Source organism: Myotis yumanensis, unplaced genomic scaffold, assembly GCF_028538775.1.
Source record: "Myotis yumanensis isolate MYYU_CA2020_CCGP unplaced genomic scaffold, mMyoYum1.0.hap1 SCAF_5, whole genome shotgun sequence".
In the NCBI taxonomy this organism is placed as follows: Eukaryota; Metazoa; Chordata; class Mammalia; order Chiroptera; family Vespertilionidae; genus Myotis; species Myotis yumanensis.
The window spans coordinates 78802639-78829037 of record NW_027223756.1 but is presented as its reverse complement, the minus strand read 5'-3'; the positions used below and the strand labels follow the sequence as shown (position 1 = coordinate 78829037).

General features: G+C 53.5%; 1 protein-coding gene across 1 annotated transcript; it reads right to left on the bottom strand.

The window, feature by feature from the left end:
* Window positions 1–299: 299 nt before the first annotated feature.
* On the bottom strand, window positions 300–22546 carry PIAS4 (protein inhibitor of activated STAT 4). Its single transcript, XM_070415814.1, has 11 exons — window positions 22496–22546; window positions 16092–16518; window positions 9198–9282; window positions 8402–8443; window positions 7953–8043; window positions 7723–7851; window positions 7500–7605; window positions 4553–4626; window positions 4302–4462; window positions 1652–1782; window positions 300–773 (listed from the first exon to the last, which is right to left on the bottom strand). Exons 1-11 carry the CDS (start codon window positions 22520–22522, stop codon window positions 505–507), a joined length of 1542 nt encoding a protein of 513 aa, XP_070271915.1. The 5' UTR covers window positions 22523–22546; the 3' UTR covers window positions 300–504.
* Window positions 22547–26399: the final 3853 nt, after the last annotated feature.

The following is a 26399-nucleotide window of genomic DNA, read 5'->3' as shown; positions in this document are numbered from 1 at the left end:
GGTCTCTGGGCGAGAGGACAGTTCACAGAGAGAAGAAAAGCAAAGGAACATGAATGTCCAAGTCGTGGCTGCTGCCAGGGAGCCCCTCAGTCCTCCCTGTTGCCCCCACCAGCCCCAGGTCCCTCTGTACCAGCTGGAATGGTCATCAGAAGAGGTGGGGCATCTGGGAGGATGCAGTGTCCTGCCCACCCCTCTTCTGGGTTCTGACTCCTGCTGGGGAAACAGCTGTGTGGGCGGCTCGTCTTGTTTTTAAGAGTTTGTTTTTTGTTTCATTTTTCTCTTTTGTACTTTTTTTGTAATTTTACTTTTTTTTTAATCCTCCAATAGGAGAGTCCAGAGGTACAGGTGCCAGGATCCAGGGAAAGGGGTGGAAAACCATATGAACAATAAAAAGAAAAAAAAATCACTCCTCCCTCTGCACCCCAAGGCCCGCCTGCACCCCTCTGCGTGGTGAGCACCAGGAAAATTTGAGTGTCCGACCAGTTGGTGGTGGATGACGATCGGTCAGCAGGCCGACACCAGGCCCTTCTGGAAGGGGCAGCGGCGCTTGGGCCGGGGGCCATCCTCATCCTCGTCCTCCTCATCTTCCTCTTCCTCCTCCTCTTCCTCTGAAGACGAGGAACTGTCCAGCGTAAGGTCCACCACGTCAGCTCCCAGCTTCCCATTCTCAATGCTGCCCATTGTGCTGCCCCCGCCTCCAGAGCCCCCAAGCATGCTGCCACCGCCACCGTTGACGTTGGGGCTGGATAGGAGCCCATTGGTGTCTGAGGTGCCTGAGGGTGACAGGGACAGATGCTCAGGACTGCAGACCTACCGAATGAGGAAATGAGGTGGCAAGGGGCAGGGGCAGGGGCAATCCTGGGATACCATTTCTGCCTCGTGTAGAGGCCTCCTGATGTTGGGGAGCACCCTGTATAGGACCCGGCACACAGCAGGTGCTAAATAACTGTGTGCTCCCTGCAGTGCAGAGTTCTGAGCCCTGGTCTGTTCCACTCTGAGGGGATGGGATCCACTCCACGGGGATGGCTGTTTTATTTTTCCTTTTCATTTAAAAAAAATATTTTATGTAATGATTTTACAGAGCGAGAGAGGAAGGGGGAGAGAGAGAGAGAGAGAAACATCAATTTATTGTTCCACTTATTTTTATGCATTCATTGGTTGATTTTTTTAAAATATATTTTTATTGATTTCAGAGAGGGAGAGAGAGGAAGAGAGAGATAGAAACATCAATGATGAGAGAATCATAGATTGGCTGCCTCCTGCATGCCCCCTACTGGGGATTGAGCCCACAACCCAGGCATGTGCCCTTGATCAGAATCAAACCCGGGACCCTTCAGTCCGCAGGCCAACTCTCTATCCACTGAGCCAAACCAGCAAAGGCCACTGGTTGATTCTTGTATGTATCCTAACGAGATCGAACCCACAACCATGGCATGTCGGGATGATGCTCTAACCGAGTGAACTATCTAGCCAGGGCTCCTGGTTTTTTTTTTCCTTTTTGGTTTTCTTGGTCTTTTTTCATTTGTGGTGGCTGTGTTTTAGATGAAAATGTCACACAGCAGGATACAAGTCAAACTCAGAAACCGCCAAACCCCCAGGATAGGTATTGGGGCAAACGAAGGAGCAGTTGGGGGCTGAGTCAGGGACTCACCGAGTACGAGGATGGGGCACTGGGGGCTGCAGCTGCGCTCCTTCTCGGCACGGATCGGACACCATGAGCCATCTACCAGGTATTCAATTTCATCGGCATCCTCACACTCACTCAGGATCTTGGAGAGGAGCCTGGGCACGGAGGGGGGGTACAGGAGAACTGATTCTTAGGCCAGCTGAGCCACACCCTGCTCCCCTGGACTCTGGTGGGATGCTCACTAAGCCACTTTCTTCTTTGCAAAAGAAGTTTCATGAAAGCACCAGCCAGGCCCCAGTGATCTGAGGTTCTGGAGGGAGAGGGGGCCAGTTGCTTCCCTGCATGGGGTCTGCACAAGCTAGGCCCTCTGGGAGGGTCTGCCATGTTGCTTTGAAGGCTTGCAGTCACCCACTCATGGCACAGTGCAGGCACTCCCTCCAACACCTTCAGAGCATGGGGCCCGGGAGGCTGGCCCAAGAAGGGTCCTGCCTACCCAGCCCCCTAACCGAGTGGCCCCCGCCTTGGCATCCTGATTCTGTGCTACCCTCATTTTTACAGATAAGGAAACTGAGGCTCAGAGGGCAGCTATGTGCTGCTCAAAGGCCCCTGGAGAGTCTGTCAGTCCCATACAGACAAGTGTCTCCCAGAGCGTGCCCGTGGCGAACCAGAACCAATGAGGTGTGCTCTGACCCTGGGGACTGGCTGCTAAGGTACTGCCAGCCAGGCCCATTTCAAAATGGAGGACCTAAGACCTGGGGAGGAGGAGTGAACTCCCTGAGGCCACAAGACCAGGTGGCAGCAGCCTGGGTTCTAGTCCAGTGTCCGCTTTTTGACACTTCCTGGCCACAGGGCCTCAGTCTCTGCCACCATCTCCAGCAGCTGGGGGGACCTGAGGAACAGCCAATGCCCAGGCCAGGCCTGGTGCATAGAACACACATGCTGCTGTGGCAATGGGTCACCATGGCCCCCAGCATTTTTTCAGTGTCAAAGTTGCACCTGCCTCCAAGTGAATTTGACCACCTAGGTCACAGTCACACAGGAGGGAGGCTGTCCTGCTCCAGGACACACTCTGGAGCTGGTGGGGTCCTTCCCACCCTTCCCCTCTGGCCTCCCCTCCATCGCCACACTCACAGGCCCATCCCCAGGGTCACCCTTGTGTGAACAAAGCTCTTCCTGCAATGCACTTCTCTACCTGGAAAAATCCCACTCACCCTCCAAAGCCCCACTCTACAGTTCCTCTTCATCCTCTAGGCAGAGCATAAGCAACAGGATCTGGATCTGGATCTGGCTCAGTTCTCCCTGTTCCCCCTGCTCAGGTGGGAGTTCCCTGAAGATAGGGTCTGGGACAGAGTACTTTTGGGGACACCTGGATCACCCAGCTTAGGGCCAGAGAGGAACAGATGGCAGAGCCTCAAAGAATAAATACATAAACCAAAAACCCTTCCTCCAGCAAGCTTCCTGGGCTACGTGAGGCCCCATGGGCTTACTGGGATCGTGGTCTGTATGGGACAGAGCCTCCGTCCCCAGCCCTGCCAGAGCTTCCACCACCCGAGCCCGAGTGACCCACTCTAGGCCTGTGAGGGGGAGGGAAGGCGGGTGCTGGGCTGCACAGCTGCCAGGCTGGGAACAGAGCTGCCATTCAGACCCAGACCTCATGTCCAGCCCCAGGGGCCTCCTCATTCCACCCTGAGGTTGGATAGCACAGAGGGCTGTAGCTCAGCTCCTCTGGGGAGGGGATCCAGGCTCAGAGTTGGCTGAACCTGGCCTGGCTACCTACGAGCTGGAGGGTCCCAGGGCAGGTGACTGCCCCCGAGTATCAGTCTTCCCATCTGAAAGGTGGGGACAATTAAGGTCCACCTCCTGGGACAGTTGGGAGGGAGGGCTTGGCAAGACCCTGAACATGGTCCCCGAGATGAGTGCTTGAATGAGGGGACAAATTCGCACCCAGTCCCTATAGGTCATTCGCAACCCTACTGTGTGTACACACCCCAAGCTTCGAGTCTCAGCTTTCAATGGCTGGCGGTGCAGAGCTGAGTACCAACTTCTATTTAGGCTGCCACCTCTCCCTGCCCCCATCAGACTTCGGGGACAGGGGTGGGTGTGGCCAGCACCTGGCAGGAGCTGCTCAGTCAGGTGCTGGGCTCGGTTTCTGGAAACCCAAAACCTAAGCAAAGTTTCCCTTTTGGGGAGAACAGCCTTTTGCCCCTTGTCCCCAAGTGGTGTGGGGACAGTCTGGCCATGCACCAGCATCATCTAGAAAGGGGACAAGGAGAATGTGACCAGAGTTTGGTGGAGATGTGTGTCCTTTTCACCTTTCTATGGAGGGCATGACTAAGGTTGTACTGAACAAACTTCAGGAAGCAACTATGTGCATCAGACTGGAGGTAAGGGTTTCTCAGTTCCGTGTTACGTGCAGAAAAACAGCTTCCAAGAACACAGGTCATCCGGGGAATAGTGGGCTTCCTGGGTCCAGAGCCCACTTCTGAACCCTAAGCTACACTCCTGCTGCCTGCACACATAAATCCTGCCTGTTTGCAACCTGGGACTTCCAACGCTGCCAAAAGGCACAGAGGCCTTCAAGTTGCATGGCTCTGCTGCTCACTCCCCAGAGACCCTCGAGAGGTGAGGTGCAGCCCGGCAGGCAGTGCAGTCCCCCTGTGCTTTAGTGACTCACCCATCTATGATGAGCTGGTCGTAGGGGGCTGGTTTGTCGCACACCGGACACATCCAGGTAGGCTTCTTCTCGTTCATCTGGAGGTAGAAGACAGCGTCGAAGCACTGCAGGTGAGCACAGGTCTCTGCCCGGCAGGGCACGGACAGCCGCATCTTCACCAGCTGCGGGCAGAGGAAGGGGGTATGAACAGGCCACCAGGCAGCCCCCACATAATAAACAGGTGAGGGAGGGGGACCACCATATCGACTCACTGGGCAGATGAGGGAGACCCGCACGCCGGTGGTGGCGATCTCACTGTCAGGGTCCAGGCGAAGCTTCTCTTTGACTGTGGAAAAGGGGGCAGCCAGTGTTAGTGGGGAAGGGGCAGAGGTGCCCACAGGGCCAGGCCAGGAGGCAAGTTGGGCAGCAGCCACAGTTATTTCTGATAGCTTGGGTGCACCATGAGGCAAACCAACAGGACTTTTCTGGAAAGATCCAGGCAACACACAGCTACCAAAAGAGCCACCTGCTGTGCCTCTGTTCATTCTGATGAAAACCATCCCTGAAGCCTTGGCGGGGAGGCAGGGCCCCTACTTCAAGACAGTGCCCACTAGGGAGCACCGAAGTCCCAGTCCAGAAGTGCTCACCATGGGCCCTGCAAGGGTAGAAGCAAACCTACCAGCACAGCTTCCCTTGTACAATCAAATGTTACTTCTCTAATAAAGGAAAAGATGGCAACAGCACCAAAAAGTGAGATACAATGTGAAAACATGCTCATAGTAGCACCCAAAGCCCTCCTTCTCGCCTGTGTGCTGGAAAAAAGACTGGAAGGAAAAGCACCTAGTGCAGCCCTGGGACCAGTCTCCCTCCTTTCCTTTTCTTGCATGTTCTTCTTTTTTCTTTCTTTTTCTTTCTAATATATTTTTATTGATTTCAGAGAGGAAGGGAGAAGGAGAGATAGAAACATCAATGATGAGAGAGAATCATTGATTGGCTGCCTCCTGCACGCTCCCAACTGGGGATTGAGCCCACAACCCGGGCATGTGCCTCTGACCGGAACTGAACCTGGGACCCTTCAGTCCGTAGTCAGACGCTCTATCCACTGAGCCAAACCAGCCAGGGCTGCATGTTCTGCTTTCAAAGCCAGAAGTTAAACTTTATCCTGTAGGGTCCCAGGGCAGGTGACTGCCCCCCTGATGTCTCAGGGCAAACCAATTCTGGGTCTTGCAGAGTGGGGGCCACCCTGCTTAAAGCCAGAACTGGGCCCAAGAGGCTGCAGACTCCAGGAAGCCTCCTTTCTCCTCTCACAGCCAATAACACCTCAGTATGAATTTCCATCCCATGGTTCCTTTCTCTGCCTAACAAGTGCTAATGGTGGCCCCAGAGGCCTTGGCTCATCGAAATGACCCTGGGCAGCTAAGAATGGGTGCAGTATCACTGATTTAAAAAAAAAAATAGATTTTTGCCCTAGCCGGTTTGGCTCGGTGGATAGAGCGTCGGCCTGCAGACTGAAGGGTCCCAGGTTCGATTCCGGTCAGGGGCATGTACCTTGGTTGCAGGCACATCCCCAGTGGGGGGTTTGCAGGAGGCAGCTGATCAATGTTTCTCTCTCGTCGATGTTTCTAGCTCTCTGTCCCTCTCCCTTCCTCTCTGTAAAAAATCAATAAAAATATTTTTAAAAAAAAGATTTTATTTATTATTTTTCCATCACCATGACCGCCCCCCCTCCTTTTTTTATTGATTTTAGAGAGGTGGGGAAGAGAGAGAAGTAGAGGAAAAGAGGGAAGGAGAGAGAGGGGGAGAGAGACAGAAAGAAAAAAACATGGATTTGTTGTTCCACTTATTTATGCATTCATCGATTGCTTCTTCTATGTGTCTTAACCAGAGAGTGAACCTTAAACCCTGGCATATTGGGACACTCTAACTTTAGTTAGACTGAGCTACCCAGCAGGGCTGCACTGGGTTTTGAAGCAAGGCCTCACTTTCCCCCTGAAAGAGAGAAGGCGTGAGCATCAGGAAGGGTTCAAGTGAGACAAAAAACAGAAGTTCCACTGGTGATGATGCCTACCTTGGGGCTGGCTGTGGAAATGAAGTCGGGGCTTCCTTCAGCAAAAACCTGACAGTTCATCCTACCAGGGGCCCAGGCTGTCACATACATTCCTCCAGCCCACAATTCTACAAGGCCCCTGACTCCTCATTGAGGAGTCAAGCCAGGCCTCTATTTGCCCCACCCTCCATCCTGTGGCTGCTGGTGCCTGGATGAACCCTGGTCAGTCCCCATGTCGAACCCTGCCCCTGACAAATAGGCACTCTGGTCAAATTGGCCACTGTCTCCACAGGGAGAGAGGCAGATGGGACTGGGGGTTGAAGAAAGGGCCCTTTGAGGGAAGGGGAGGCTGCAGGGAGGGGTACATACACTGAGACCTCGGGTCATAGGGCCTTAACTCCGCCACTCTGCACCTCAGTGACCCCACTGGTCAGATGGCATCAGAAGTCATCTCAGAGACCAGAAAGGGCCAGTGATTTGACCACACAGCTTCCAAGTGGAGGAATTCCTGAGCACAGTTGTGGCCTGGGCAGCCCTTGGTGCACAGATACAGGAAGAGACAGAACCAGTTCTAGGTTTTGTCTATCACTTTTGATGGCATGTTTTGTTTGTTTTTTAAATGCTGTGACCCCCCCCGCTCCCCACACACACACATTTTTTGATTGTTAAAAGTACAAAGAAAACAAACAGACACTCTTACCATTTCTAATCAGACCTGGGTCATCCCCTATGCACCTTGAACCCCAACCATGAATCCAGGCTCTACTTCCCCTCTCCATGCTCCTGGGCCCACCCAGGGCCCACCCACCCCATTCCCTGCACTGCAGCCAACAGGCCAGACCCCACCACCTGAGGTCTTCCTCTCCTCCACGCCCCTGCAAAGCTCTATACAAGCCCCACATGCTCAGCGCACCCAGACCCCCTGGCTCACTCGAGTCTGTGAGCACACCTCGCCAATCCTTGCCTCCGTCCTCTGCACTGACAGTCCAACATCCTCTAGAGACCTCCCAAGTTCCCTGACCCCCAGGGTGTTGAATGGATCCTGGAAGGTCCAGGTTCCTGACAAGAGCACCCCCTGTAGACAAGCTCCTCACGTCCAGCAAAGGGAGGGTAAGCAGTAATAGAGCTAGAACCACACTCAGTCACCTAAGGGAAGGCACTGCAGTGCTCACCCAGTGCCTTGCACAGCTCCGGATGCTTGACCCCGATGGTTTTCAACCTCTGCAGCAGCTCTGAGGAGGTCAGTTGCCGCACCAAATATAAGGCCACCGAGTAACTCTGGGGATAGAAGGGAAGGGTGTTAGGGCTGGGTGGGGCCAGGCAGGGTGAGCAGAGGTGGGATAGGGGTGTCAGGGATGATGGGGCAAGCAAGTGGGCAGCACCCACTCCACTCACCTTGCCATAGTTCCCCCAGGTGACAGTGATGCGGTTGGTGGCCGAGGACAGGTACATGAGGTGAGTGAGGTTGATGGGGCGGCAGGGCCTTTTGGGCTCCACTCCGGGCTTATTCGAGGGGTAGTAGCCCTAGAAACAGGTGGAGGCTCAGCCACTGTAGATGGTCTGTGTCCCTGCCCTTCCCTCCATGCTGGCCATCCCAACAACAGATCGGGGGCTGCCCTGCTCACCGGGACTGAGCAGTAGCTGTGGTTGACCTTCACAGCAATGTTGGGTGGGTACTGGTCCTCCTGAGGGCTGCTGGTGTCTGAGTAACAGATTCTGCAATGACAACGGGTACCATGGGGCTGAGGGCAGGGGAAGGGCCCTTGGGAGAGGCAAGGATGACAGACCGGGCTGCATCTGGCCTGATGGGTAGATCACAATGCTGGGCTGCACAAGGGGATCTCGGCCCCACGTCTGGCCTGAGTGGGGATGGACAGTGGTGTGTCCACAGCCAGGGACAGCCAGTAGGAAGAAGGGAGGAACAGGCTCCACCTCTAGCTGGGAGCCTCAGAGGGCTGTCGTGAGGAAGGGGGACCTAGCTTCAATGCACCTGGGGTGGGACACAGCAAGGCTGTAGCCACCCAAGGCGGAAATAGCCAAGGGTTCCCTCGGGGAGCTGGCACACCTGGCTTACCTTAGGACGACCTGCACGGCCTTGACCCCAGGCTGTAGTTCTCTGTGCCCCAAGGAAACCACAGGGAAGGAGAGGAAAGGAGGGGTCAGTGAGGTGGGAGTGCACCATGCCAACCCTTCAGCTGGGTGACCACTGGCCTCTCCTGGGCAAGCCAGGCAGCCTAACCCACTACCTCCCTTGGAACCGAAGGCCAATAGATACCACCTAGAATGTTCTCTCCTGCCATTTACTCACTGGTGACTTGGGGCAATGACTTCCCCTCTCTGGACAATGAGGGGCTGATGTGGATATTAAGTAGGTTGGTGGGTGCGGGCCTGGCATGTGCTGAGTGCCCCAACAAGCGGCTGCTCCAGTGGTGATTGCTGTCTCAGCTGGAGATGGAGTCTCAGAGAGCAGGGTCGGAGACCTGGGGACAGCCCAGTGTCCTTACCTGGGCGACTCTGCCCCAGGGGACACTGGCTATGTCTGGAACTGTGGTCATCATGACTGGGGGTGCTCCTGGCACCAAGAGGGTGGAGGCCAGGGATACTGCTCAGTACCCTACAGTGCCCAGGATGGCCCCCCTCAGAGAAGGACCTGGCCCTGATGTCAACAATGCTAAGGAGGGCAGACTTTGTTAAAGGGAGACACTGGCCCACCTCTCGGAGCTGCTGATTGTGCACACAGACCCTGATTGGAGTGGGGGTGAGAATGCAGGTTCTGCGTCAGATCTGGCTGAAGGCTCTCCTAGGCCACCTAAGACCATACCCACCCACCATCTAGCCATGGAGGTCAGCAAAGGGTGGGGCCAGAGCACCTGGAGTTCCTTATCAGCTCCACCTGTCTGGGCGTCAGCGCGAAGATGCATGGGCTCTCTTGAAGCTTCTCGTTATTCTGTGGAACTAAACACAAACATGGGATCAGGGTCATGTCTGGTCCCCGGCAAGGGATCACGGTCATTTCTACTGCTTGGCCCTTTTCAGGCCGGGAAGCAGGAAATGGGAGCGGAGTCCTACTAGGCAGGGATGAGGGTGAGAGGGAACCTACTCTTTCTTGGGGCCAAACCCCAGCCTATGGTTCAGGGAATATTTACCACTCACCCACCCCATGCCCCCCACCAAGGGTCACTCTCAGAGCAGTAGCCTTATCATCCCTGTGGAGTTCAGGTGTTTATTCAGGAAAACTATTAACTGCTACTCCAGGGGAGAGTAGCAGAGAACTGCTACTGGGAGTATGCAGCACAGACAGGCCATGTACCCTTGAGCCAGGCTGCTCTCTTCAGGTCTGTAAGACACCAGCAACAACTCTGTCCCCACCTCGAATGGCTGTTCTGACACATTCGGTGAGCACGTGCCCATCAGCACAGACACTCACACATACAGAAAAAATGCTCACAGTCACACATTACTCAGAATGGTTTCTATCAGCAGAAAACTGTTAACCACCTGATTGCCGGCCAACGGGATCTGGTTAAGACATGCTACAGGAGGTCTCATACAAAGGAATACTATGCAACTGGGAAAACAGGTAACAAAGGATCAAGATGCTCTTTGTGTTCCAATAAGGAGTAACCTCCAAGGTGTTTTGGTTACCTGAAAGTAGCAGATGCAAAGCCCATTTCCTGCTTCCCGGCCTAAAAAGGGCCAAGCAGTAGAAACTGGGTAGCTGTGGATATATGCCCTCTCAGCCCCTGCTTACAACCACATGCCTCATGCCCCCTTGTGTTTATCATGCTGCTACGTGTGCAACCAAATGGAGGGAGGGGGTCTGTGCAAGTGCACATTGGCTTATTTGTGCAAGAGATGTCTCTGGGGGAGGGGGTGGCAGAACTGGCCACAATCACAGCCTCAGAGGACTGCGAAAGGTAGGAGGGAGCTTTTAAAATTTATACTGCAAATCCTTTAGAACAGGAGTGGGCAGACTGTTCTATAAAGAGCTGGAGTATAAATATTTTTGGCTTTTTTGAGCCACAAGGTCTCTGCCTTGATGTCCTCACTCTGCCTTGTATCATAGAAGCTGCCAGAGACAGTGAGCGTTCAAATGGGTGTGGCCGTGCACCAATAGAACTGGTTTAGAAAAACAGGCAGCCAGTGGGGTTGGCCCCCACCCTAATTGGCCAACCCTGTCTTAGAACCTTCTGAATTCCAAACCACAACAGGTAATCTATTTAAGCAAATGTGATTCAAACTTAAAACCAGCTCCAGCTTAGAAGCTAGACTGCCTGAGTTTGTACTCCAGATCTGTGAGGGGCCGTGTACCCCTATCCTGATCCAAGTCTAGGTGCCCTCCATGCGTAGGATCCACCCCTCGGAGTGCACAGCCAAGTCTGTAGCTGGTGTGGTGTAAGAGGTGGCTGCTGCCATGGCCACACTACTGCCCATTCGTGCTTGTTTGTTGAGGGCCCTGCTGGTCCCTTCAGAGTCCTGGTTGGGGTCCTGAGGAGGGTCACCTAATTGGTTATGGGGACACTGGCAGGCCACCTGCAGACACCTCAGTCAGGCCTGCCCAAAGAGCCCAGGGGCATTTGTGGGGGGAGGTGAGGCTTCACATTATCTGAGCTGTCAAGACTGGGTGAGAGGTCAAAGATATCACCCCACTTCACAGTGACCCCCAGGGAGAAGGGAAAGGGACACCAGCAGGCTTCTTGGGAGCCACACACTCACTGGCCAGGGAGCTCTACCAGCAGTAACAGTGTAAGAAAGGTGGGCAAGCCTGGCCAGTGTGGCTCAGAGGTTTAACGTCAACCCAGGAACCAAGAGGTCTATAGTTCGATTCCTGTCAGGGCACATGCCCGGGTTGCGGGCTCGATCCCCAGTAGGGGTTGTGTGGGAGGCAGTCAATCAATGTTTCTCTCTATCCCTCTCCCTTCCTCTCTAAAACATTATTTAAAAAATGTGGGCAAGCTGGTGGTGGAAGGACCAGAACCCAGGGTCCCTTTCCTGGAATGGCCCCTATTTCTAGGTGAGGCTGCTGTGAGGACTCTGAATCTGATTTTCAGCTGGGACAAGGCATACTTTACACCACCATCAGGAGGGGGCTGGGGATTCCCCAAAGCCAGGCCTTCACCAGCTCCACCTTCAGCTGTTCAGGGCTGAGATGTGGACATCATCCATGACGCTTGTCACATCCCCTCCCCCATCAATTCCTCAGCCAGTCCTGTTGGCACTCAGTGCTCTCCTCTCCCCACCACCACTGCCTGTTCTGATCAGTACAAATACCACTTTCTGGTCTCCAGGCTCCCGGGGCTCACCTCTGCTACATAGGGCCTCGGGGATGATCTGTCCAGCTCTGTAGCCATAATTCCACAGCAGCTACCCTGGCTTCCTCCTATGCTCCCTACCTGTCAAATACATCCCCCCTTGAGGTCTTTGCATGTACCATCCCCTCTTCTAGCTAGATCATTCCTCCCTCAATGATCTCCACCTCCCTGGTATCTTCTAAATTTGTGAAAATGCACTGGGAAGAAAGTCTTCCCCAAGCACCTTTATTTAAAAACTGTACCAAAAAATATAAATAAACAAATAAATAAATAAAACCTGTACCACCCGTCCTGGCCGGTGTTCTCAGTGGTTAGAGCATCAGCCCGTGCACCAAAGGGTTGCAGGTCTAATTTCCGATCAAGTGCACGTACTTGGGTTGCAGGTTCAACCCCCAGGCCTGATCAGGGTGTGTGCTTGAGGCAACCAATCAATGTGTCTCTCTCACATTCAAGTCTCTCTTTCTCTCCCTGACCCCCTTCCCTTTCACTGTCTCTAAAAATCAATGGAAAAAATATCCTCGGCTGAAGATTAATAAAAAAAACCTACACCACCACCCTTGCAATTCTGGCACTCCCCACCTCCTTCCCTGCTTCATTTTTCTCCAAAACCTTTACATCCTAAGAATCAGCACAATGGTCAGGTGTCTTTGGGTCATCGTGGGCACCAACTGAACCAAAAAGTACTTCAGTTGTCATCCACACTGCTGGAAACTGAGTAGCTGTGGATATATGCCCTCTCAGCCCCTGCTTACAACCACATGCCTCTGCACCTCCCAGGGACTAAAGGGAGGGAACCCCTTGCTCTGAGTCCTCCAGGGAATGGGAATTCTGGGAACCAGCCCCTGGGCTAGATCTGAGATACTGACCAACAAAGAGAGCCCACACATCCATCTCCACCCCAGGCTGCCAGGCAGCCTCGAACACTGCACCAGCAAAGAATATTTAAGGACCTGAGCAGATGCTCACAATATACTAGGGTGGGGTGGGAGGAGGATGACAAAACAACAGTCAGGATACAGCCACATCTTCATAGGATTGCACCATGGAGAAAAGAAGGCGGCAAGCCCACTCGGCCAGTAGGGATGCTCCAGGGAGCACAGCCACAGCTGGTTTCTCTACTACCACCCCATGTTTTCTACGATGAACACATAATTTTACTAAGTTTAAATGAAAAGAAAAGGAGGATTTGAAGAAGTCCATTGATGGGACTGGTCTTCCATCTCACAAGCCTGTCTGCTGGCAGCCTGGGACCTGGGATGCCATAGGACTGTCTAGGCTCCCACATCAAGGAATAGAGCTAAGTATGTACCACACTGGCTATGCGACGGCAGGCCGGCCACTGCACCTCAGAGATCATACCTGCCTCAGAAAGAACTCAAGAAAACAAGACCTGGAAAAGTTCATGGGACCTTCAGCAACTCCAAAGCCGTTGGGACAATCCCCTCGCTTCCCCTTGGCCCACCCGTCTCATGTTTTTTTGGCCTCTGTTCTCCCTCCTTCCTCCTATGCCACACCATGCTCTGATCACAATGGCCTTCATTTACAAGCTCTCTCTCACCACTGGGCCTCTGGCTGAAACACACTTTCCCACTCCCTTTTTTGTCCAGTTTACGCTACTCACCCTTCAGGTCTGGACAGGAATGCCACCTCCACACAAATGCATAGTAAGGGGCTCCTGGTACTGATAGACCCCTAAAGACCATGTATTCCACAATCAGGCCATTCCTAACCCGGCACTGTTTATAATAACCTCTAGTGCAACTTCCTGGCAAAATGTGCCAGGCCAGGGACCCCACCACCTTCTTGTTGCTTAGGCAATGCCAGCCAAAGGGCTCAGGCTGAATGAACGATGAGGCAGGCACCAGACCAACAGCTCTCAACCACCTGGGTGCTGACCACCTCTAGGGGGCAGGTGGAGAACTGGGGGCATCTGGAGCTATCAGGACAAAGGGTGACAGTGGGGTAGGCTGAATGTCCCCACACTATGAGGAGCTGGCCACAGGATGCTGGGGAGCCTCTCAGAGCACCACTGAGCCAGGTTGTGTTTCCTTCCTTCCGCGCGCAAGTCTCATAATGGCCTCCCTCCCCCCACCCAATCCTGACAGTGAGACCTGGGCCTTCCTTGTCAGATTCTGGCTGACACCCTAAGTGGCTGGGCTGGGGGAACCCTCAGGCTGTAAGATACCCAGTGAGCCCCAAGCTAAAGTAGCATGACCCAGGATCATTTAGAAGCAAGTGCCCCTGCCCTGGGAGCGCCTGGCTACTGGCCTATCCCGGCTGGGAAGGGAAAGACAGATGGGCCCTTCGTGTGGAGAGGAGGTCTGGGATCCAGAACCTTTATGTGGTTCAGAACAGTTGCTTCCCTGCAGGGGTGCAAGCACTGATGGTGTGGGGAAGGATGAGAATCAGGAAGAGGACTGAGTACACAGCCCCGAGCCCCTTCCTAGCAATGCTGTGTGACCTTGGGCCAGCTCCTGCCCAACCGGATGATATCATCTGTGTCTTAAGGTCCTTCAGTTCTGAGTCTGTGGCTCTATTCTTCCCCTCCCCCGAGCCCGAACACACCCTGTGTGATTTATGTCTACTATTCCAGTACGGGTTCCATCTAGAAGCCAGCTTTGTTATGGCTGACAGGTCATGCAAGGGGTAAAGGAAAGCTGGCCGAGCACAGCCTCCTAAAGTAGCTCTTGGGCAAGGCCAATGCGCCAGAATTCACATGGGGAGGTACCCAGGGTGTAAGGTGGGCGGACAACTGCTGGTCTGGGAATAGAGGGGACCAGACTGCTTCAGGGTTAGGGCCTGTGCTCAGTGAGGCCTCTCCCTAGGAACCCGGGCAGCCGCCAAGTGTTCTAAAAAAAAAAAGGGGGGGACTCCCAGAGAAGGGGTACACCCTGGGACAAGGGCAGGCGAGTGGGTGGGAGCAGAGGCAGGGCGGGGTCGGCCTCTTTGTTCTGAGCCACCAGCAGAATAATTCCTGGTGTAGTCAGGGGAGCAGACTCTCCCGGAGATCAGGTGACCAGGGTCCCTGGGGGCACAGCGTAAAGCAATGCACTATGGGGTGGGAGTGGCTGCAGGCTTGCAGTGCAGGAAGGAAGCCCATGGTCCAGGCAGGGGATGAGAACCTGCCAGCCGCCCCAAGTTCAAAGTCACCTCCAGCTTCATTCCCCGCCCAGCGCCAGGCTTGCCCTGCAGCTTCCCGGTGAAAACGCAGCCTCCCCATTTTGAAGATGATTCTGGAATCTGAAAACCTTCAGGATTAGCTAGCCAGCCAGTCCTGAGGACCCCAAAACCCTGCAGAGAAACCACTGGTGTGGTGGGGATGGGTTCCAGCATCTAGAGAGGTTGAGGGAGCAGAGAAAGGGGAAGTCGTCCTGGAGGACTCCAGCACTGCCACATCAACGCTGTGACAGGTGCTGCCGGGCCAACCTGCTCCCCACCTGGGGGCTGGCAAGAAACATCTCCTTGTGTCAGAGAGAAAGCAGAGAACGGCCTCAGACTCCAAGGCCGAAATCACCAGAACTCCTTCCTCTACCTCCTGCAACCTCACCTAGAACCACCGCCCCTCTGTAAGTAAGCCCAAGGTCTGTAAGTAAGAAGAGAAAGGCAGCTGCACCTCTACCTCTCCCCCACACCTAAGGCAGGACAGGGGGCAGGCTAACACAGGACTGAAGCTGAAGTCTGCATGCAAAGAGGGGCCCCCTGGCTGAGCAAGAGAGGATGCTGGGTCAGCAGGATGGAAGGGAGTGAGCCAAGTAGCCAATGAAGGGACTGTGACCTCTGCCACAGCACCCAGGGACCAACTCAGGACCAGGGCCTATATCTGGCATGTAGCAGGGGCCAAGCAAAGATGTGGGGGTTCAACAGTGTCTGTGTGTGTGTGTGCACACGTGCGTGCAGTGGCTCCCACTCAGCTGGTGCTCAATATACACTGTGTGAGTGAGTGAATGAATAAATGGGGGAGTGGGGGTTGAGATGTAAGAGATAATGGGCGGGGTCTCTGAGAACACTCAGGGAAAATCTGAGTGTTAATAAGAGGCCCAGAACATTCCACTTGGAGTCCTGGAGGCACAGGAAGCTGAGGCTGGTCAGCCTTCCCCAGCCTGAGCTCAGGCAGCAGCTGAGGCTGACACCAGGCTGACAACCACCCCCAGCCCTGGCCAACACCTTGACTTCGATCTTATGAGGGACTCTGAGTCAGAACCACCCAGCTAGACTGTTCCAGAGTTCTAACCCTTGGAAACTGGGACTCTCAATGGTTTTAAGCTGCTGGTATTAGGGAAATATTGTTAGATGGCACTAGGTCACTAATCTAAAGACCCGAATGTGGTCCCTGTGGTTCCTATGAGGAACAAGACTTCTGCCGCACCCTGACTTTGCTGCTTCTCAGAAAATATTCCATGGCCACAGGCATCAGAACTTGGAAGGCAGGACCCCCAGAGGACGTGGACTCACCCAGTTCAGTGGGCTTCAGCAATTCATCTAGCATGTTAAAGAAGGGCAGCTTCACCAGGCGCACTTCTGGCTTGAGGGTCTTGGCAGGCAACCGTCCGAGTCCATTTAAGTACTTCCCATAGAGCACAGGGTAGTCAATGTTGGGGCCTGTGAGTGGAGTCCTGGGCACAGTGCTGGCCCGTTCGTAGGTTGAGTGCATGGTCAAGGGATCCAGGGGCCGGTGGGGTTGGGAGACGGGTTCTGAGCTCTTCTTGGCGTAGCGCGTCTCGTAGAGCTCCTTGATCTTCTTGAACAGCTCAGGGCTACAGTCAAACTGGACCAGCTGGAGGGCCCGGGTGACAAGTTCGTGCTTAAGTCCACTCTTACTCCGGCCGACGAAACCCAGGAGCATCTGAAGATCGGAGACTCGAAAACTCATCACCATGTTCTGGGAAGAGCAACCACAGACACATGTGATCAGAGGGAGCGGTTGCCAGAGTCAGGGGCCACCAATGGGGCATGGGAGCTTCCCTGAACTGCCTGGGCCGAGTGGGGGGATAACAAAATGAGGCCCTTGTCAGCTACCACCTGATCCCATGCTCCCTCCCCTTTCATTCTGGCTGGTGCGAGTGGGAGCCCAGGAGGAGGCTTTGGTATCAATCCCACTTGGCCTGGGCTTGATCCCACTTCCACTGAAGCTCACCTTTCACATGATGCCCCCTCCCAGCTCAGCCCTGCTGCCCTCCTCCTCCATTCCTCAGCATTGCCAACACAGCAAAAGCTCTTCTGACTGCCCCCACCCCCGCCTTCTATTTTAGGTTCTCTTTTCACATCTTCAGGCCTAAAAGCATCCCCAGGGCAGGAACTGGGAATCCTGTTTTTCCATAAACAGCCTCAGCCACTCCCAAAACAGAGCAGACTGATGGCCTTTCTGACCCTCAGTCTCTTCATTGGTATGTCAGAAGGACCTGATGAGGTAACTCATGTAAAGCAGAATAAATGTGCAACCAATGTCAGCCACAGACATGTTTTCCCTTTGGTCTAGACCAGTGATGGCGAACCTATGACACGCGTGTCAGAGGTGACATGCGAACTCCTTTTTTTGGTTGATTTTTCTTTGTTAAATGGCACTTAAATATATAAAATAAATATCAAAAATATAAGTCTTTGTTTTACTATGGTTGCAAATATCAAAAAATTTCTATATGTGACACGGCACCAGAGTTAAGTTAGGGTTTTTCAAAATGCTAACACGCTGAGCTCAAAAGGTTCGCCATCACAGGTCTAGACTCTAGAGCAGCGGTTCTCAACCTGTGGGTTGTGACCCCTTTGGGGGTCGAACGACCCTTTCACAGGGGTCGCCTAAGACCATCAGAAAACACATATATAATTACATATTGTTTTTGCAATTAGTCACTATGCTTTAATTATGTTCCATTTGTAACAATGAAAATACATCCTGCATATCAGATATTTACATTACGATTCATAACAGTAGCAACATTACAGTTATGAAGTAGCAACGAAAATAATTTTATGGTTGGGGGTCACCACAACATGAGGAACTGTATTAAAGGGTCTCGGCATTAGGAAGGTTGAGAACCAGTGCTCTAGAGGATGATAGCCACAACTTAATACTAATCACCTGCTGGGAACTGAGCTGGACATGTCATTATATACTGTGACTCTTAAAACATCCCCCAGGTTGGTGTGAGCTCCACATTACAGCCAATATTCAAACCCAGGCCCGACTGATGCCAGGAGTTGCTCATCTCTACTACACTGTCCCCAGCATTGACCTACAGCTGAGCACTTTAGCTGATCATTCCAGCAGGCTTTTTCCATCTGGGCAATGTAGACAAGTGAGCTGGATTGTCCTCTGTAGGGGCTGTCCTGGACATTGTGGGGTGTTAAGCAGCATCCCTGCCCACACCCACTTAATGCTAGGAGCACCTCCAAATCCCAATCATGATAATCACAAACGTCCCCCAGACATCTTCTAATATCCCCTGGGGGCAGGATCAGCCCCGATTAAGAACCAAGCCCTAGCCGAGTGATGGCGAACCTTTTGAGCTCAGCGTGCCAGCATTTTGAAAAACCCTAACTGAACTCTGGTACCGTGTCACATATAGAAATTTTTTGATATTTGCAACCATAGTAAAACAAAGACATATTTTTGATATTTATTTTATATATTTAAATGCCATTTAACAAAGAAAAATCAACCAAAAAAATGAGTTCACGTGTCACCTCTGACACACGTGTCATAGGTTCGCCATCACTGCCCTAGCCGGTTTGGCTCAGTGGATAGAGTATCAGCCTGTGGACCAAAGGGTCCCAGGTTCCATTCTGGTCAAGGGTACATACCTCGGTTGCAGGCTCCTCCCCCTTCCATGTCCTGGGGCCCTGGTCAGGGTGCATGCAGGAGGCAACCAATCAATGTGTTTCTCTCACATCAGTGTTTCTCTCTCTTTCCCTCTCTCTTCCACTCTCTCTAAATATGAATGGAAAAATATCCTGGGGTGAGGATTTAAAAAAAAAAAAAAAAGAACCATGGGTCTGAGAAGAAGGCTCTGGGAATCCAGCAGCTGGAGAGGCTGTTAACTGAACTGTGGCAAAGTGATGAGGTCTGGCAGGGTCCCTCCAACTAAATCAAACCAAACACAAGAGCTCAGTTGATCCCAATGTTTTCTTTGGGGTTGCCTGAAGATACATTCCCTCTGTGAGATTCTGGGACACCAAGGGGAATGAGAGTTCCCCAATATGCTTCATAAGCAAAGTGTCCCAAGAGGATGGGCCGGCAGAGTTTCAGATCACCCATGCTGAGCCCTGAAGCTGGCCTGAATGAAATGTGGTGGGAAAAAGACACTTCCAGGGGGAACAGAAAAAAAAAACCACACAGTACAAGTGACAAGAGTGGATATGGAAAGCTGGCGAGCATGGGGCAGAATAGCACCCAAAGAAACCAATAAATCGCTTAAACTAAACCCGAGAAAGTGTTATTGTTGGAGGTGGGTGGGAACCCTGCCAGGGTTTATGTAGCAGCCTCAATCCAGGAGACATGGATGTTTCCCGTTTCCTGGCTATTTAAGGGTGAGACATGGAGTCTGACTCCGGAGCACTGGGTTCAAAACCAGATTCTGCACTAGGTTCCCAGACGACCCTAGGTCTGCTATCAGGCTTCTCTGACTTTGGGCTCCTCATTTGTCAGCGCAAGAGCTAAGATTCCTTCCATAGGTACACCACCAGGCTCACGCTGATAACAGAGGGGGCTGTCCAGTCCTGCCTGCAGAACCTCAAGGGGGAGCCCTTTTCTGCTGAAGGGTCTTCCTCCTACTCCTGCACTATAGCTGTGGAGTGGAGGGTCTATCATGTGCCAACTACTACAGGGGAGTTCTCAGCCACTCATTTCACAAGGACTTGAACATTATATAGGCGAGAAAACTGAGGCTCCCAGAGGGAATTGGTTGGCCCAAGGCCTCCCTCCCTGTGTGGCAATGACAGGACTGGATTTGGACCTTCCACTCACACCCAGCTGCCTGGGGGCCTGGAAGGACCTTCACTCCACAACACACCCCCTACCTAAGTACCTAAGCAGTCTGCTGGTCCTCAGAGAGTCCAGAAAGCTTTGAAACAAAGAGGCGTCACCTCTCTCAGCCTGACTTCCTACCTTGATCAGAGAAAAAAGGCTCACAGACTTGTTTCTTCTGGAAGAGGCCCAAGGCCGATGAGGGGAGAGGCGCTGCCATGTGCAAGCTGATGGCCTCCCATGGAGCCACAGGCAGGTGAGCTTGGCCTTTCTGAGTCCAACCACAACACATCTCCTGACACCATCCTACCCCTGGAAGACCCCCTCCCTGCCCCAAGGCATAGCCTCTTCCACCAGGTTAGACATCTGGAGCTCCGGCACCAGCATCCGGGGACACACCCCTCAAGCTGCCACTCTGATTTCTAAGCAGCTGCCACCAGGGAGGAGCCTGCCCTTGACACTGGGGGGTGGGAGAGAGGGTTGGGAGAGGGGCACTAGCATTCAGGAGGAAGCCCCAAGGGCTTGACAGATCACCTCCTGCTGAGGCTTCATCCTGCCCCTGCCGGCCCCTCAGATCTGTGTTTATAAACAGCACCAGGCCACAAGGGCTTCCAGAGTTGCAGCTAGCTGTGTGGAGAAACATCAGAGCTTAACTTAACCCTTTTCCAGCGTATTGAGCATGGGAGGAAAGTTAAAGCCCCTTTCTCCAGGAAATAGGAGACGGTACAAACTGCTACAAAGTATCCCAGGGAGTTCACAGGCCAACTCCGCCTCCCCAATACCTATCAGGGGCCTTGGGTTAAGCTCAGACCTCCAGTATTCCCTTGAACCAGCCGACTTTGCACCCCAAAAGACAAAACCTCCAGCTCTTGAGAGGTTAGGAAAGTGCCTAAAAGGGGGGACATTTCAATTACAGGGAAGGCACTTCACAATGACCGCAAGAGACTGAAGGGGAAAGAAAGCTCCCTAGGATGAGCAAGTGGTGCTGCAGTCTCAAGCCCCCCTGAACGGAGGCTAGTGTTATAGAGAACTTGAAAAAAGGGTCCACTTAATTTAACTGGGTTTGGGCGGTGGGGGGGGGGCGGCCAGCCACCGGAGGGTCAAGTAGAGTTCACTGGATCATATTTCAAGGCTCTGGATGGAATAAAAAAGACTTCAGACCCTACCCTCTGTCTGGGAGGGTGGGGGCCCAGAGTCACACTAATGGTCCCTCGAGGAGATTAAGTTTCAGGACTCCAGGGACATCAGGCCTGCAGGCTGCCACCTTGGGCTTGCAGAGTTCAGACCTCTCTACTTCTCTAGAACAAGTTTCAATTTCTCCAAACCCTAGAGAAGTGCAGAAGTGTGTGTGGTGTAGGTCTGGGGGAAGGGAGGGCAATACCCTATAATCACAGAACCTAGAGGGCTGCATTTCAGATCCCAGGGGGAAGTGAAGGGAGATGTAAGGAGAGGGGAGAGTGAGAGACATTTACAGGTTGTTGGGGAGGGGAGACCAGCAGGGGGCAAGAGGCAGTGCTTCAGTCCAGTGAAGAACTTCCCTGGTATCACGTTCCTTAACTTCTCAGGGAAGAAGGGGAGAATCATAATCTAGTTGAGGCAAGGGTTCTGGAGCCTGACCTCGGAGAGGCACCTGGGAAAAGTGTACCCCTGGGGTGAGGATGCTCCCAGCTTAGTCCTAAGAGGATTCAAAGGGGTCCCAAGCTAGGAGAGGGGATGGGATCTACGGGATGTGAAATCTGGACCCCAAACTAGAGCACGGGGAGAGGGGGAGAGGCACCGGGGAGCTATCCTACAGAAAGAAGCCTATCCTGAAACCAACCCTGACCTCCAAAGACAACGTCACAGACCGGCAGAAAGAGGAGGGGAGTTCAGAAACCAGAGCTGGGTGCATAAAGGGGTCTAAAGCGGTGGTTCTGGGACTGTGTGGGGAGAGTGCTATGATCTGAGGAGACTCACTGGGGAGTGGAATATAGGGAAGCATCCAAGATTAGAGTCTGACGCCGCGTGTGTGAGGGTTAGAGACCCCAGGCGCAGAGTCCAAAGCCTCACAGATGCTGTGCGAAGGGAAAACAGGGAGGAAAGAGAGAGAGCCCGGTGCCCCAAACGGAGAGATAGTAGATAGTTAGGCTCCGAACCAAGTTCAGGGGTCAGGACGCCATCCCGGGGGTGCAGAACACCGCATCCACTTGGGGGTGAGAGGGAGGGCATCCGGGGGGGCGGGGCTCTGGGATCCGCTCGAGGGCCCAATAGGGCCCCAAGCTCCACCGTGGGGCACAGACCCCAAGAGGACGGGCTGTGTCTGGGGGCAGTTGAGGATCCTGGGTCCTCACCCCGAGGGTGGGAGCGGTGGTAGAAGGGTCAGAGGGCCCTTCTGGGTAGGGCGTCGCTAATCTCAGCCTGCAGGGTTGCACCGAGAAGCTGAGACCCAGACGCCGGCCCCCCGTGCCCCGAGGAGCAGGGAGGCGAAGACACTCCCCCAGGCCAAAGAGCACGGAGCCCGGCTCGGGGCGAGGAGCGGACCAGCAGCCCAGCCCCTCATGCTGTCCGGGGGGGACTGTGCCTCCAGCTGGGAGGCGCGGCCCGCTGCCCGAGTTTAGAGAGACGTGGACCCTAAGCGCTCAGGCTGAAGCGGGGAGGACCCTGCCTCATGCCCAGAGCCGATTCCCCGCGCGAGGACTAGGGTGAGGTTTGGGGGCCCCGCCCCCCGCCTCCGGCCTCCCCGCCCCCCGCCCGCAACCGGAGCTCCAGGGCCGGGGGGCGAACGAGGGGGCTGGGCGCCGAGCCGCAGGCGGTCCGCACCGTGGGGCCCCATGCGGAAGTCGCAGACCTCGGACCGCCGCCTGGCCCTCGCCCCCTCGGCCGCCCGCCCGGGCCGGCGCCGCCGCCGCTCACTCACTTTGGCCTCCACCAGCTCCGCCGCCATCTTGGCCACCAGCGTCCCCCGCGCCGGGAGCCCCCAGCGTCGCGTCACGTGACCGCCCGCCACTAGCGGGCGGGGCCGCCACCGCAGCCAATTAGCACCCGCTCGCCCTTCCTTTTTGCAGCCCCCGCCTCTACGGCGCGCTCCGCTGCGCACTGCGCAGGCGCGGGGCCGCCGCCTGGGCCTCCGGCCAATCTGGGCGGCGGGACGTCGCCCCCTTTCGCTCCCGGCTACCACGCCCACCCTCGGCCCCGACTGGCTTCTTAAAGGGGTATGAGCCCAGCACTGGTGGGGCCGCGTGCTGGGTCTCGTCTCGGAGGAAAGGAGAGAGCGGGGCGGCAATCGCAGTGCAGCGAGGTGTCGCGCGGCCCATTGCGTTCTCCGACGCCCGGCGGGCGGCGTCGGGGAGGAGAAGGTTATCCTAGCGCAGCGGCCGCCAAGGAGTGCAGTGCAGCTTTGGCGGCCGCTAGCCCCGCACGTTGCACATCCGGGTCCTGGCCGGGCCAAGAGGGAGCGGGCTCTGCACCCACTGGCTGGCCCCAGGTGGAGAAATGCGGGACCAACGCCCCAATTCTCCGGAGCGCTTGCACCCCTTACCCCTGCGGGCGACGCTCCCCCCGCCCTGTCCGTTCCGCCTCCCCCATCCACAGCAATCCTTTGGAATCTGCAGGAAGGGGAACCTAGCCCTGCTCTAGAGCTCTCTGTGACTCCCCACTGCCCACAGGCAGCGGAGCTCAAACTTTCTACATGTTCCAGGTGATTAGTTTTTCTCTGAGAAAGAGAAGCAGAGAATATTTAAAGGCGTCGGTGTAAAAAATGGCTGGGTTGACTGTCTTTTGGGAAAGGATGTAGACCTTTAACCCACCAATTCCACTTCCCAAGGAAATAACAATTATGATGATGTTAATAATAATACTACCTAATACTAACTGCCAAGCCCTGTTTTAAGCACTTAACATGTTATTTCACCTTCACATCCTTGGTTCCAATTTACATATGAGAAAACTGAGGTCTTGAGTGGTTAAGTGACTTACCAAGGTCACCTCGAACGGGTGCATAAAAAGATATGCACCTGTCCAGCCGGTGTAGCTCAGTGGTTGAGCATCAACCTATGAATCAGGAGGTCACGGTTTGATTCCTGGTCAGGGCACATGCCCTGGTTGAGGGGCTTGGTCTCCAGTGGGGGGCGTGCAGAAGGCAGCCGATCAATGATTCTCATAATTGATGTTTCTATCTCTCCCTCTCCTGTCCTCTCTGAAATCAATTTTATATATATGTATATATATTCACCTGAATATGTAAACCCAGGGAGCAACTGAAGTTGCAGTTCAAATCAGAAAGCCATCTGCTGGCAGAATTCCTTCTTGCTATAAGAGGTCAGTTTTTTGTTCTATTGAGCCCTTTTTTTAAAATGATATATATTTTATTGTTTTTTTTTTTACAGAGAGGAAGGGAGAGAGGTAGATAGTTAGAAACATCGATGAGAGAGAAACATTGATCAGCTGCCTCCTGCACACTCCCTACTGGGTATGTGCCCACAACCAAGGTACATGCCCTTGACTGGAATCGAACCTGGGACCCTGGCGTCCACAGGCTGATGCTCTATCCACTGAGCCAAACCGGTTAGGGCTCTATTGAGACCTTTAACTGATTATATGAGGCCCACCCCATATTAGGTAGGACAACCTATTTTACTTAACCAATTTAAATATCAATATTATCCAAAAACACCTTCATAGACACATTCAGTATAATTTTTTTTAATGCTCACCCGAGGATATGTTTTTTTTTAAATATATATTTTATTGATTTTTAAAAAAATATATTTTATTGATTTTTTACAGAGAGGAAGGGAGAGAGATAGAGAGTTAGAAACATCGATGAGAGAGAAACATCGATCAGCTGCCTCCTGCACATCTCCCACCGGGGATGTGCCCGCAACCCAGGCACATGCCCCTGACCGGAATCGAACCTGGGACCCTTCAGTCCGCAGGCCGACGCTCTATCCACTGAGCCAAACCGGTTTCAGCGATTTTATTGATTTTTTACAGAGAGGAAGGGAGAGAGGTATAGAGAGTTAGAAACATCAATAAGAGAGAAACACTGACCAGCTGCCTCCTGCACACCCCCCACCGGGGTTGTGCCAGCAACCAAGGCACATGCCCTTGACTGGAATTGAACCTGGGACCCTCCATTCCGTAGGCCGATGCTCTATCCACCGAGCCAAACCGGCTAGGGCCCGAAGATATGTTTTTATTGATTTTAGAGAGAGAGAGAGGAAAGAAAGGGAGAGAGAAACATCAATGTGAGAGAGTAACATTGGTTACCTCCCGTACACACCCTGACCGGTGATCGCACTCACAATCTAGGCATGTGCCCTGACCGGAATCAAATCTGAAACCTTTCGGTGTACGGGATGTAGCTCCAACCAACTGAGCCACCCAGCCTGGGCCAGTATGTTTGACCAAATATCTGGGCACAGTGGCTCAGCCAGATAGAAGCATAAATTTAACTTGTGTGACCCAGGCAAGTGATGATGGGGTCCTGGATCAGGGCGAGGGGCAGAGGGCAGAAGGGATGGAAAGAAATGGATGGAGTCAAGAGGTTGGTTTTAAGTGTACAATCAGGTAAAGAGTGTTGATATTACCACATGCTAATTTTAAAACATTTCTATCACCCCCAAAAGAAATGCCATTCCCCTTAGCAGTAACTCCCTAAACACCTCCCCAGCCCTTGGCAACCACGAATCTACTCTCTGTCTCTATGGATTTGCCTGTTCTGCACATTTCATATAAATGGAATCTTGCAACATGTGTCCTACTTCCTGCAATCCTAGCCTGACTGAGAAATCTTCCCTCAAAGCCCCAGCCTCCTCTCAGCTCTGGACTCCATGTTCACCTACCCTTGCACATGCACGTGGGATCTCATCATTTCTCACACACACACCATGCCCATGCTGAGCTTTCCATCTTCCCTACTGAACCTGCTGCCTGCTCTTTTTGTTTCCTCAGCAAATGGAAGCTCTGTCCTTCGATTTTATTGGGCCAAAATCTTGAGGTCAGTCTGGACTCTCATTCTTCACATTCAACATGTCAGCCAAAACTACTTGTTCCATTGTCCAAGTCTATCGTAGATCAGCCCACTTCTGACCCCCTCCATGAGGGCCACTTAGGTCCAGCTCCCATCATCTCCAGACTGGACCAACACAGTTCCCTCTGCCCTTGCCCCCAACAGACTATCTACAAATGGCCAATAGAGGGCGTCCATGAGCACATGAGTCAGGTCCCTCCCCTTCTCTAACCAGAGTCCTACAGGCTCCCACCTCCCTGGGGCAAAAGCCCAAGTCCTCCCAGAGACCCACAAGTCCTCACTTACTCTCCACCACTCCTGCAGCCACAGGGTCTTCCTTCCTGTTCCTCTAATACTCCAGGCATGGACACTCAGGGCAGGATCATTCTGAGTGGCGGGGTGGGGTGGCGGGCACCACGGACTATTGCACAGCCTCCTTGGTCTCCACACACTCCACGCCAGGAATACCCCCATTGTGACAGCCACAGATTTCCCCAGATATCACCTCGTGTCTCCTGGTGGTAGAATCATTCCACTGATGTAGGGGAGGGTTTACAGCAGGCTGTATCAGGTTTGTTTGTTTTTTTTTATTGGGATCTCTACTCATATGTTCCCCTATGCACAGGGGAAAAGTATTGTTCAATGTTTTTGTTTAAAAAGTAAAATTCAGCCCTGGCTGGTTTGGCTCAGCGGATAATGTCGGCCTGAGGACCAAAGGGTCCCGGGTTTGATTCTGGTCAAGGGCAGGTACCTTGGTCGTAGGCTCCTCCCGGGCCGGGGCCCTTGAGGCAGCTCGTGCAGGAGGCAACCA